This window comes from Brachycentrus maculatus, unplaced genomic scaffold, assembly GCF_059751285.1.
Source record: "Brachycentrus maculatus isolate JH-2025_06_01 unplaced genomic scaffold, ASM5975128v1 h1tg000318l, whole genome shotgun sequence".
NCBI classification, from domain to species: domain Eukaryota; kingdom Metazoa; phylum Arthropoda; class Insecta; order Trichoptera; family Brachycentridae; genus Brachycentrus; species Brachycentrus maculatus.
In genome coordinates, this window is record NW_028281067.1 from 275,884 (window position 1) to 289,943 (window position 14,060).

The window sequence follows — 14,060 nt, forward strand, 5'->3', positions numbered from 1 at the left end:
AACATATTATCATATCATACGTAAACATCCTCGTCACATCTCTCTGCGGGGTACGAATATTGATAAAACGGTTTCATCATGCCAATCACCATCTCATGTATCATATTATGTATAAGACAGCTTTGGCCAATCGGGTATCATAACTTTCAATTATCTCTATGGGCTTATTCACCAAACCACTAATATAATATTATATTACCCAAGTTGAGTCCCTTCATGGATTATTAGCAAATACTACCGAGCCTCGTACTTTTATATTTTAGGAGAAAACTACATAAAAATGGAATAAAAGTAACAATTTACAACATTTTGAGTGTGTCCATATACAAATCTGGATTATCTCTAATTAGGAGTTATTTTTTAAACAATTTTTTGACATCTCAACATAGATGATGATGAATAAAGAATCTATGTTGAGATGTCAAAAATAATAAGAAAAATAACTCCCAATTGGAGATAATTGCAAAGACAGAGTGGTGCGGGGTTCTATTCTCTTTGCCTACTCCTGCGGAGAAGTAAATTAGTCAACTTCTCAAAGGTTTTAAACCCTAATTTAGGTTCAAAATAGAAAAAAATATTGATTGTGGATTTTTTTTTGCTAATACTTTGTGGCACATTTTATAAACTTCATAACTAATTAAACGAACTACCACTGGTATAAACGAATAAGCAAGTGTTACCCACTAGTCACACCCTTGCGTAGTACACAGTTGTTGAATTTATAAGAGGTGTCCTGGGATGCAGTGTGCTCGGAAGTTTTGCAGAAATTGGATTTTGAAACTATTACCCTTATATAAAATATTTCTGTTTTTCATACTTCAACGTGGCTGGGTGAAGCGAACGACTAACATTAAGTTTAACAGCCGATTGGGGACGATATTCGGAGGAAAATGTTAAAACACATATCCGCAAATGGACCGTATCTGAAAAAACCTGAAAATTCTGTGGCCCGTAATTTTTAGGGTTGATAACCTTTGCTGAAGGGCAGGTGTATTTACTTTTCACCCCTACGGGCTTATCAGCTAGAACATGTCTCATTTATTTTGATTTTTTAGAGATACTTCTAGTGCATATTTTATGAAATTTATAAAAATTAATAAAACGTAATTTTTATATTTAACAAATTTGTTTTTTGCGGTATTTAGAAACCGGTTGACAAAAACAACTCCAAAATAATGTAGTTTTTCTAAAAAAAAAATATACATAAAATATAACTCTTTATCAAGACTGATTAAGAAACGATTAGCTTCGAAACCAGTTGACATTTTAATTAAGTTAAAATATTAATTAAGTTAAAAATATGTAAAGTGATTTTTAAACAAAGTTATATTTTAATTATAAAATAAAAATCACAAAGTCAGTGCTTCAAAAACTTTATTTGCACATTCAATAACTGATACCAAAAAAAAAATATTTTTTAAAAACGGAAAATATTGTTGACCCAGGGAAATAAAACAGTAAAAAACAAATGTCGATCATAGACTATTAACAATGCAATAAACATTAATATTAGTTTGGTTCATTTCAGCTTTGTATTTTTTTTTTATATTTACATTTATTAAAATCTATGTAAAATATATATTCTTCTTAAAATTTTAAACTACCAATTGTTATACAGATTGGGAGAACGGTATCTTTACTCGATCGTATCTCCTTTTATATTGAGTTCTTAATACCGCATTCATAGATTATTTCAATAGTTCCCTTTAAAAACGGTAAATAAAGCTTTCACTGTATTTCAGTTAGTCATTTTGTCAACATATTTTAGGGAAACAACTATGAAATGTACGCGATATAAATAAAATATAAAATACTTTCGTCGTGTATGTATATTTCCGTGAAAATGTAACCAAATTAACCCCACCTTAAATTCCTAGAACGATATTATAAATTTTGGGTTCTAGATAAAACCAAGCTTTTCATCAAATTTCGAATTCCAATGAAATGTTGACGCAACTTTTGCTGTCGCTTTGCAAATATTATTGTGTTTACTAACTATAGAGATTTCCATATTTTCCGTGAATTTTAAATGGGCAAAGCAGTTCGGTTAGGACGCAAACAATGTGTTTTTTTAACGTCCCAGGTAGTAAATATTATTTTTTTATCGAAATATGTATATTTGTTTCCTAAGCTAACAATTATAAATATAAGCAAAGCAAATTCAGAAATGGCAGGGAATAAATGGAAAAGGATTTCAAAACAAGTTTTTTTTCGACGAAAATTAACGTTTAATGTTTCATTATATTGTGAAATACTGTTTTCAATAAATATTAGATATTTTCTTTGGTACAAATAACGTTATTAATTAATTATGATACGATAGCTCTCTCTCCTTTCGAGAGCATTATCAAACTTTTTACGTAATCACATCTTCTTCTTCTTATTATTATTCTTCTTTTTCCTTCTTGTAGATCCTTGGATCTGTTTGTTTCATTATCGCTTTGGAGATCTTCCAGATGGTCTTCTTCCGTCTGGACCAAAAATAAAAGCGTCTCTTCAAGAGTAAATCGAGCCAGATCTACTCGCATTTTATTGACATGGGCATTCCAGAATCGTCTTCGCTGTCTTCCCCATCTGACAATATCCTATATGTGTGTGTATGTGTGTGAGAGAGAAATAGAGAGAGAGAGAGAGAGAGAGAGTGTGTGTGTATGGGTGCGTGTGTTTTTTTTTATATTAGTAGACATAATGTTTTTATAATTTTATAAATCCAATGCTTTTTTTAGCACCATTCGTAAAGTTTATTTTCCGCATAATAACAAATCTCGCATTACAGGTGTATTGCAAATAAACGCTTTATAAAATAACTATTTCAATTGTTTCTTGTTAAAACCATTTGATGCAAAATGCATCAAAATAGCACAAACAGCAAAATACCATTTTCGAATTAAATTTATTCATAAATTATATTTCCCACATGAGATATCGTGAATAGCGTAGTTTCGCTCTTAACTACCGCTGTATAATGCAGTATACTTTATACCTACACCCATGTGATATTCGTGAATATATCATGAATATTCGCGATACTGGAATTTATTATTGACTCTTCGGGCCCAGAATTCATTAAATTTCTTTAAATCCAGGTAAAATTTTACGCAATTGATTTTTCCTTTAAGTTTTTTTTTTGGAATAATTATATGGTTTTGAAACGAAAAGGGCTATTGAAAGATAATGAGTTAAAAAAAGTAATCAATTTTTTTTTTCTAATTCCCAATATCCAATTATAGACATGTAACCTCTCCGGTGGCCTCCGGTGGAATGAATTCTATGCGAATATACCCTTAACTACCCCTTTAGTATGATGAAGTATACTTTATACCTACATTCATAGGGTGAATAAAGTGATTATTGGTACCTATTGTAAAATAATCTCTTTGATCCTCCTTACTTCTGAAAATCAGTATTGAAATATTTTTTTGTTTGCTTTGAGCTGGTTTGGGTCCGTTTTAATTCCATCAACTCGTAAATTAAATTTGTGGTGATCCACCCGATATTTAACACGATTTTCATCCATTGATGACGTAAAAAAACATGAAAATGTAACAAATAAATACATAAAATAAAAACAATAAAATCACGTTTTTTATACATATTTAATGAGCAGTATGGTCCAACTTTCTGTGTTAATTTTAAACAATCTTTTAAATAAAAATGTAAAAGTCTACATGTGTCACCTATTTTCAAAATCCGCCAGATCCATGTAAGTCGATTTTCCAAAAAATGTAAAATTCTCTGGCAACATTTATGTTTAAAAGATATGTCTATCTTTAGATAAAATATTATGTAATCGAGAATTTTACCATTTTTTTAGAAATTTTTTCAGTATTTAAAGAAAAAACACGAGACACAAACCGATAATCACGTCATTTTAATTTTTGACCTATCCCCGCTCTCTGATTAGTCGATATGGGTCAAAAGGCAAGTTCCATGAATATAGTTTGAAATACAATTTCAATTTCAATATAATTTGAAATACAACTCTGTTTTAAGTATTTTTGAGCAGGGTTTTCAAGTATATAAATATTTTAAACAACAAAACCCACAATTGGCATTCCGGTAGAGTATTTATTTCAAAATCTTATAAAATTGGATCTGGTGGATTTTGAAAGTAGGCGACACATACTTATACCTTTCCATAAAGTGCGTTAATGGTGATTTGTTTGCTTTGCTGGGAGGTGTTTTCTTTGTGGAACGTGTATTGAGTTATTCTCAAATGCATACGTTATGATCGTTTCAGCGTATAGTTGTTTAACAGTAATAAATATACATTAAATTGTAAACCATTTTCTTTTCGCAGCCGGAACTCTACAAAAACGAGCTGATGAGACAATCTTCGACCGAGAGCACCGGAGACTTGGAATTTTGTGGGAAACTTCACTTCGCCCTGCGATACGAACATGAGATTGAAGGACTTATTGTCAAGGTAAATTACAATTTGGGCATTCCCCGTTCTATGAAATTACCCTTTGTATATTATTTGTTATATAAAATTTCCATTTTCACATTCTCTGTTTTATAAAATTACCATTTGCACATCCGCTGTATTATTATATTACAATTTACGCATTCTCAGTAATGTCAAATTACCGTTTGCACATCCGCTGTATTATTATATTACAATTTACGCATTCTCAGTAATGTCAAATTACCGTTTGCACATCCACTGTATTATTATATTACAATTTACGCATTCTCAGTAATGTCAAATTACCGTTTGCACATCCACTGTATTATTATATTACAATTTACGCATTCTCAGTAATGTCAAATTACCGTTTGCACATCCACTGTATTATTATATTACAATTTACGCATTCTCAGTAATGTAAAAATATCATTTGCACATCCACTGTAATATAAAACTACCATTTATACATTGTCTGTAATATGTACATATCTAGTTCCACTATAATGGGTGTCAATGTTTTCTTAATTTAACCATTACTGTATATTTCTCACACCCTGTTGATTCCCCACATCTGTTAATGGTCAATACTGTGATATTTAATCATTTAATACTTATAATTTTTGTGTTCGTTTGTTATACAACAACTTCTGTAAATTTAGTGATATATAAGTGAATTATTTTCAATTATTGTCAGTACAGACTCTGTAGCTCAGATATTTATTGAGAATGATTGACTACGCATGACACTCATTTTTTTTTAAATTTCTATTGATACATATGTAACTACTGTACTTTTAAGTCAATTCCTAAAAGGACACTGATAATTAAAGACGACTGGTATTACACTGAATGAATATGTGTTGACTTATTGAGTTTTTTAATGAACTAGTTTCTAAAGCTAATAATGTTTTTTTCAACAGCTGAAAATTCAAGCTATCGTTTATTTTTTCACCTAATGATGAGAACATACATAGCTCTCGAATGTAGTCATATTTATATTATTTTTTGACATCTCATCAAAGACGAAGAAGAATATGGAAGTCTGGGCATTTACGGGGCTGACGACCGTCATCGGCTGGTTTAAGTGATCACTTTACACACGTGTAACATTCACTAATTCTACCCATTATTAACAACCACACTACTCAAATTCTTGGAAGTTCTTTATACATGAACCAATTTAGAAACCTTGTTCTTGAATCACTAGAACTTCACTAGAGACATCTATTGGACAAGTATTTGGACACACTCAAAATGTTGTAGTCATATTTAAATCAATAAACTCAAAAGTCGGCTTTTGTGTTTCATTTTTTATTTAAATCTTATTCCATAAAGTGAATACAAAATTCATAAATGGTATGCATTTAAACAACATAGTATAAATGAATGATAAGGAGAGTGTTAACATCATTTTTAAAGTTGCATTTTCTACAATCTAGTCACTGTCCATTCTTTACTTGTATCTTACACAATTTACAACTTTACGTATAAAAAATATTATTACACAAAAATTGTTGTAAATTATTTTGTTATTTTTAGTACAATTTCTGACAAAAGATTACTCAATTTACAAGTGGTCTGTTAATGTAAAATATAATTAAAAATATTAAGGCATTTAAAGGGCTTTTGGGAAAACTAAACACTTTTTTCCTCGTCTTTCCTGAATTAGGTCATCCAGTATGTTTTCTTAGACATTTCCTGAGTCAAACAAAAAATACATTTTTGTAGGTGGAATCACATGGACCTGTATCATTTCCGTTTCAGCGTATTTCTTTCCGCATTAAGGATTTGAAGGACACAAAAAATAAACATTTATTTTTACCTTCTTTATCCATTAGGATATTTAAGAAAATCTTTTAAGGCAATTTTTTTTCAATGACTAACTAACTAACCCTGCAGCGGTAAGCAGAGAGAATAGAACGCCACGCCAATCTGTCTTTGCAAACAATCTTAGCCTCTTTCATATTCATGCATCTCCTCATACATATCGGCCGATTATTCCAACTTGTGACTTGACCACATTCAAGTATTTGATATATTTGATCATTCCAAGTTTTCCTCGGCCTTTCTCTGCTTCTATTACCAACCACATTTGCCTCATAATTTGTTTTTACTGTCATTCATTCGATTCAATTTTATGCTTATCTTATCCTTGCATTATTTTCTAACATCACCATCAAAACATCTATCAAACATCGTTTTTTTTATTTGTTCAGGAATTGTACAGCTTTACATTTAAAAAAGTATATAATAAAAAACAGTTACATTAATAAAAATAAAGCCAATTACACAATTTAACAAATTTTTCTGCACATTCGTCTGAGAGATCGCATCTCGACTGCATTCAGTTTACTTTCATCCTTCTTTTGCCAACTCCATACTTTTCAAGATATTAATCAGTACTTTAATAATTAAAATATCACTTTGTTTTAAAATTTGTAAATAAAACTATAAGTTTTATTTTATTGATTTTTAAAACAAAGGTACTTATATTTAATTTTTTAAATGGAAAATCACAAAGTTATTGATTCAAATATAAATTATAATTATTATCTTGTTTAAATTGTTGATAATCTTATTTAAAAATATTTTTATAGCGTACACAATTTTTTCAAATCATCATACCACTTTGAGGTACGTCTAAGGAATCTTATGGTGATAACGAAAGAGATCGATCGACGGACCTCTGACTTTAAGTTAAAAATTCTACCACGGGACCACAACCTGTTTTATTACGTGCTAATGGTCAATTTTAATTTTATATTTGAAAACACCATAAATCTTCACACACATAAATATTATATAATATATTATGCTGTATTACTTCATCCCTTAGTTCCGATAAAGGGTTGTCCTGGAAATTTTCCACAATGACGCATCAATAATTCCAACATAATATAACACTTTATTAAGGGATATCGTAACATAAATATCAGCGGGTTGTAATAAAAAACAACCAATTCAAAAAAACTTATAGGGGTAGGGAAAAAATATATAAATATATATTTCCACAATAATGTACAAAAAATCAAAAAATATCATATACAATGAAAATGTAACTTTGATTTATTTAAACTCACTATAAATATATAATAAAATATTTTTAGTGATTTTAAATTTCTATGAAACTTGTTTGAATTTTTACGCATGAAATAAGTTTAACTTTACAAAGAATCTTTTGACTTTTCCCAGGTCTTGGAAGCCCGCGATCTACCTATCAAAGATGTCACCGGAAGTAGCGACCCTTATATCAAAGTTTTTCTGCTTCCTGACCGGAAGAAGAAATTCCAGACTAAAGTGCACAGAAAAAACCTCAATCCAGTTTTCAACGAGACATTCATATTCAGGTACTTATTTGAACAATGATTTGATAGTGAATTGGTACAATAAACAGGACTGATTACCTTAGTTTCATTCAATAATCGATCAAGATAATTACATTAAGTGCATAGGGCACATTGCAGTGCCCTATGCACCATTGGGTAGGGAAAAGAGCTAGCAAATGAAGCACATTTTACGTTCAAAGCTTAATTTTGTGGAAATAGTCTTTTTTAACTTTAAAAGTTTAAAAATCTCTTTAAATATTTTATTTTTACATAATTATAATGTATACCGGTTTCGAAGCTGACCGCTTCTTTATCATAACTGATTAAAACTTCGAAACCGGTAGACATTATTATTTAGTTATAATAAAATATTATTGGTGATTTTAAAACAAAGTTACATTTTAATTATAAAATGGAAAATCACAAAGTTAGTGCTTCAAATATAAATTATGAGATTATATTATTATTTACACCTCAATATAGATGGAGAAGAATATTGAAATCTGGGCATTTACAGGGCTTACGACCCTTATAGGCTGGTTTAAGCGATCACTTTACACACGTGTAACATTTACCAATTCCACCCATGATTGTCAACCACACTTCTCAAATTCTTGAAACTTCTAGATATATAGATTAAACTCAATATACAGTGTGGGAAAGTTCACTAGACAATTCTCTAAAAAATAACTCCTACAATGGAGATTGGAGATAATAATTGAAGATAATCCAGATTTGTAATTGAAGATAATCCAGATTTGTAATCAAGTATTTGAACAAACACAAAATGTTGTTTAAATAGATTGTTTCTTCACAAAAATAGGTTTTATTTACTAAATGTTACTTCCGAATGAATTCACAAAAGAGATTTTTTAATAAAAAATGAGCTTGATTTTTTTTATAATAAATAATCAAGTGAGGGTGATATATTTATCAAACGATTTGTTTGCTTAAAATGTTGATATTTATTCTTAAAACGTGTATATATAGTATATCGCTCTCTCCTTTCGGCAACGTCATAAATCAAAAAACTTGATTTTTCAGAAGATCGTTCTTAGAGTTTAAGAAAACAAAAAAAAGGAATTAAAAATAAATATCAAGTCACGTATTACACTTTTGACTGTGCAACGGAGTAAAGAGTTTTTATCCATTTGAAAAATATTTAGTATATTTAAAAGCCGATTCAGTTGGCTTGGCCATGTACTCCGCATGCCTCCTGAGAGCCTTAATCAAGCTTGCCTCTTTTACAAGGCATCAGGTTCGCGCCGCCCAGGGCGACCACTGCTGACAATTCGTCGGCAGTTCTCGTCAGAACTTCGGGACGCGGATCTGACTTGGGAGGATGCAACGGAGCTGGCAGCCGACAGAAAAGCCTGGAGACAGTTTGTGGACTCCATATGCTCCACCTAGGGAGTGGATATGGTTTAATTAATTAATTAATTAAAAAAACAATTAAACAATACCTTTTCCTCAAAATGCAAAAACAACACTTTCCGCCCTGTAGCAGGTAAAAATTAAGTTAAAAATATGCCGCTTTTGCTGGGATATAGTACATTTTCTGGGCATTCTGAAAACATGCACAACTGAAAATCGACGATTTTTGATATATGACGTTGTCGAAAGGAGTGAGCGATATGTTTGTGTATACACGTTTTGTTACCACATCACGTGTATTGTTGCTTGAACGTATAATTATTTAGTATTAATTCAAATCATTTACATTGTTTTCACGATAAAGGAAATTAACTGCCGAAACGGTAGACATAACTGTGTTTAATTAATTATGCCGGTTCTTACAGAATTATACAAATAATTAATTTTATGTAAACGGAAAACCTCAGTTTATTCCGGGTAAAGCATGTGTGAACTGGCGTTTAAGGCCACGGTCACGATGCGAGCAGCGAGCGGCAAGAACAAAATAACGGGCATGATGTCACTTCGTCAGGACAATAACTAAACTAGCATTTAAACAGTTTTACACGTCACTATCATAGCACTATTCACACATATACAACTACAAAAAATCTCAGTCACATGCGATTTTGGTCGAGGACCAACATGCACTAAGAATTACAGAACAATATGCACTAAAGGCTCAAGTCTGATATGCACTTGAGATGTAATTTTTTTTCATCTAGGCACTATACTAGGGGTTTAATTTTATTAAATTACATAACCTTTAACTTCTCGTCAGTGGAATTAATCTTTATGTTTAAGTTTGCTATTATTTATTGTAATTTACGAGTAAAAATTCTAGCTAAAATCACTGGCTTTCTCTCTAAAGGCATGGATGTATAAAGATGTTAGTCAAAATACGTCGGGTTTATATACATATGTTGCAAAGATTGGAGGGGTTTAAATATGAATTATTTTCATACCACAGTATACGGTGTTTAAAAATGATGCGGAATACATCAAACACGGGAAAAACACGACTATTTTTTTTATTTGTTTGGGAATTATACAGGTTGCACTTAAAAAATGTCAGATTGACAATGATTAAAGCCAATTAAATGCATAATTCCACATATATGTTATGAATACTGTTGTATATTGAGAGGAAAATAGAAGATAGGGTGTGTGTGAGTATATGTGTGTGTGAGTGTAAGGGTGTGCGAGGGTGGAGTAAAAGGGTAACGGTATGGTATAAAATGGAATATGCAGTAAGAAAAATAAAACCAAGAAACCGCCCCTACCACCTCTCCAACGTACCAAGGAAACAACTCTAAAATTTGGACTTTTTAAATTAAAGTTTTACAAGGTAAATACTACTATTTCTTAAAATATATTGTGGCAAATCGCTCACTCCTTTCAAGAACGTCATAAAAAAATCGTCAATTTTCAGTTGTGGATGTTTTCAGAATGCCCAGAAAATGTACTATATCCCAGCAAAAGAATCATATTTTTAACTTAATATTTACCCGTTACAGGGCGGAAAGTGTTGTTTTTGCATTTTGAAGAAAAGGTATAGTTTCTTTTTTTTTAAATATTTTTCAAATGGAGAAAAAACCTTCAGGTTTTACCTAAAAAGATGTGTTGCACAGTTAAAAGTTCAATAAGTGGCTTGACATTTATTTTTAATACATTGTGTTATATTTTTAAACTTTAAAAACGCTCTCCTGAAATATCAAGTTTTTTTTTATTTATGACGTTCTTGAAAGGAGTGAGCGACATGGTGTTTGAAAATGATGCGGAATGCATCAAAATACGTTTTACAATAGATTTTAAGAAACAGTGGTATTTACCAAGTGTAACTTAAGTTGAAAACTGAATTGTCACCCTGTACGTTCTTCATGAATTATCCTGCGTAAAGTCTATTCTCGTCGGAATACAAATGCTCCATTAAACCTTTGACAAATCCCGCCGACGACATTAACGCGTTGTTTATGTTAAGGATTACAGATCCCAGGGCGGGATTCGTCCCGGAGTCCTGTTTTCTCGGGAAACACCGAGAATTCGGGATCAGCTAAAGAAATTGAAACTTTAGTGCTTTTTCTTAAACGGATTAAACAGAATTGCTTTTAGTACTCTGACGGACTTCACCCGATAACGTAGTTATAAAACTATATTTCCTTACTTATTTTTCTGAAAATGTCGGAACACGTACATAATTTACACATATGTTTGCGTCTGTTTGTGGTTCCGTACATAGTTAGTGTCGCGGACTCTTGAGTCGAGAGTTTCTCAGTTTGAACCCACTCTACCACAATTTGATACCTTTTTCTAATAATGAGCCACTTAGGCTCACAGAAATAGTATGACATTATAGTATTTTTGTAAATAATAAAAATACATATGCTTATTTCTCTTTTTAAAAAAATAAATAAATAAAATAACATATTTTGGATATGAAAAGCATTGTTAACTTTGTGGTATAGGATACGAGTACGTAATATATTTTTTCTTATCATTCATCGTTTGCTTTGTTTAATACCAATTAAAGAATTCAACCTCAAGACTATTTATCATTATAACCTTTTAATTGCCTGGAGAAAATGATTTTTTAACTTTTAAATTAGTCATAATTAAAAAAAATACCTATTTTTTTAAACGTTTTTCGGAGATACTCTATTTTACAAACTTTACCAAATAAAACCAGTTTGTTTTTAACCTCTTTTATTGGTACTTTTCTCTATATAGGTTTTACCAAGAACCTTATCGTCATCGGGTGTTTAATGCTGGTGATGACAAGGTTCTTCAAAAAGACCGGTTGGAGAAAAGTACTTTTTTTTTATTTTTTTTTATTTATGTCTCTAGTGAAGTTCTAGTGATTCAAGAACAATGTTTCAACATTGGTTCATATTTATAGAACTTCCAAGAATTAGTAGTGTAGTTGTCAATAATGGGTAGAATTGGTGAATGTTACACGTGTGTAAAGTGATTAATTAAACCAGCCTATGACAGTAGTCAGCCCCGTAAATGCCCAGACTTCCATATTCTTCTTCATATTTGGTGAGATGTCAAAAAATAACATGAGATATAAGATATATGTATGATTTCCTAAAATTTGAGTCGCGTGGTTGTCATCATGGGTAGAATGGTGAATATTACACATGTATAAAGTGATCACCTTACCCGCCTTTCACAGGTCTTTAGACCAGTAAATACCCAGACTTCTATATTTTTCTTCTTGTTTAGATATTAAAAATTTAAAAACAACTTATCTATTCAACTTTTCAAAACTTTAAATATGGAAATGTGAATGTTTCTGCAATTCAACGAATTTTAATTGCTGATTCATTTATTCACAGGCATAATAGGTCTTATAACGAATTCCTCTTTAGCAAATATTTTGATAAAATATTTCTAAGGTTTCAAATTCTGGCTAAAACTCCAATTAACAACAATATTTTTCATCAGAAGTTTCTCGAATTTTGTTCGTACTTATAAACTTTATAACAATATGATTTATGAAAAAATATATGTAAATGTGATTAGAAATTAAGGACGAATTTTAATTTGCGTTTACGTTGTTTGTTGTTTAAGTTGTTTGTTGTTTACGTTTGCGTTGTTTTTCTTTAGCCATGAGATTTAATTTCATCAATTGATTTGGCAGTCCTTTAGTGGCAATTTTTTGAGGGGAATGTAGTTGGTAACAGAAGCAGAGAAAACCCGAGGAAAACTTGGTATGATCAAGTATTTCAAATACTTGAATGTGGTCAGGTCAGGAGTCGGAACAATCATTGCGTACGTATGAATGTGCAAGAGGCGAAGATTGTGTGCAAAGACAGATGAGTGTGTCATTCTATTATCTTTGCCTACCCCTGCACAGAACCGGTGTGATGATAACTTAGTTAGTTAGATTATCTGTTATAAAGTTTATATGTGGAGGTTCTCATCAAAAAGTTACATTTCCAATATTGCACAAAAAATCCTTTAAATGCAAATCTGTTCTGTTAACTGTATTATATCGAAATCTTGATTAAAATTAGGACAAAATGTGAGCAATCCTGTGTTTAACCAATATGAAAACATTAAATCACACCAAAACGTAACAATTTTTTGTTATTTGTTCGGGAAATGTACAGCTTTACATTTTTTTTTAATATGTAATAAAAAATAGTTACATTAATAATAATAAACATTACATTACATTAACAAAAATATTTACGTTAGTAAAAATAAAGCCAATTAAACAATTCCACAATTTTACTTAGTAGAATCCCTGATAACTTTAAATCATTTATAATGGAAATGTAACGATTTGGTGAGAACCTCCACATAAGAGTGTGTCATTAGTAGGTTAAAAAAATTGTTTTCTTTTTTTTCCCAGTGTTCTTTACGAAGACCTTCGAACCCGACAGCTGCAGTTCTCTGTTTATGACTTCGACCGATTCAGCCGACATGACCTCATAGGCCACGTGTCTCTTCGCGGACTCCTCGAGAGCGCTGATCTGCAGCAGGAGATTGAATACACCATGAACATCCTGTGCGCACCTCAGGTTAGTGAAATACTATACAGAACACTTTCCTAGCTCTCGATCCATCTCTTTGTTGGTCAGCCAGGAATCATCTTTCTTGGGGTTAGCCGTACAGTACAGTCTGGATGGTTTATTCTCCTCACTTGCGCATACCATTGTCTTTTTCGTCTCAGGGTTTTTGTTTATAATTTGGAGGGACCCAAAAATTACTGATACTTTTTTTTTTTTTTTTTTTATTCATTTAATATATTTACATTTTTATTTATAACATAATAACATTTGAATCATTTATACATATGTAGAACTTTTATATTTCGATTCGCTGTGCCTCTCCATAAAAGAGTCTGTGCTCTTGTGCTTGGAAAGGGACTTACACTCGTGGTTTAATGTTATATAATAAAA

The 14,060-nt window shown here is 31.1% G+C and overlaps 1 protein-coding gene across 1 annotated transcript in view; it reads left to right on the top strand.

The window, feature by feature from the left end:
* LOC148304436 (synaptotagmin-10-like) overlaps positions 1-13,679 on the top strand; it is a gene marked incomplete at its 3' end in the record, with an annotated part of 78,768 nt that extends 65,089 nt beyond the window's left edge. The window contains exons 5-7 of the mRNA XM_088268308.1: positions 4,301-4,426; positions 7,604-7,758; positions 13,511-13,679. Of these exons, the coding sequence (XP_088124434.1) occupies positions 4,301-4,426; positions 7,604-7,758; positions 13,511-13,679 (450 nt within the window). The remainder of the gene's footprint in view (positions 1-4,300; positions 4,427-7,603; positions 7,759-13,510) is intronic.
* Between the last annotated feature and the right edge of the window lie 381 nt (positions 13,680-14,060).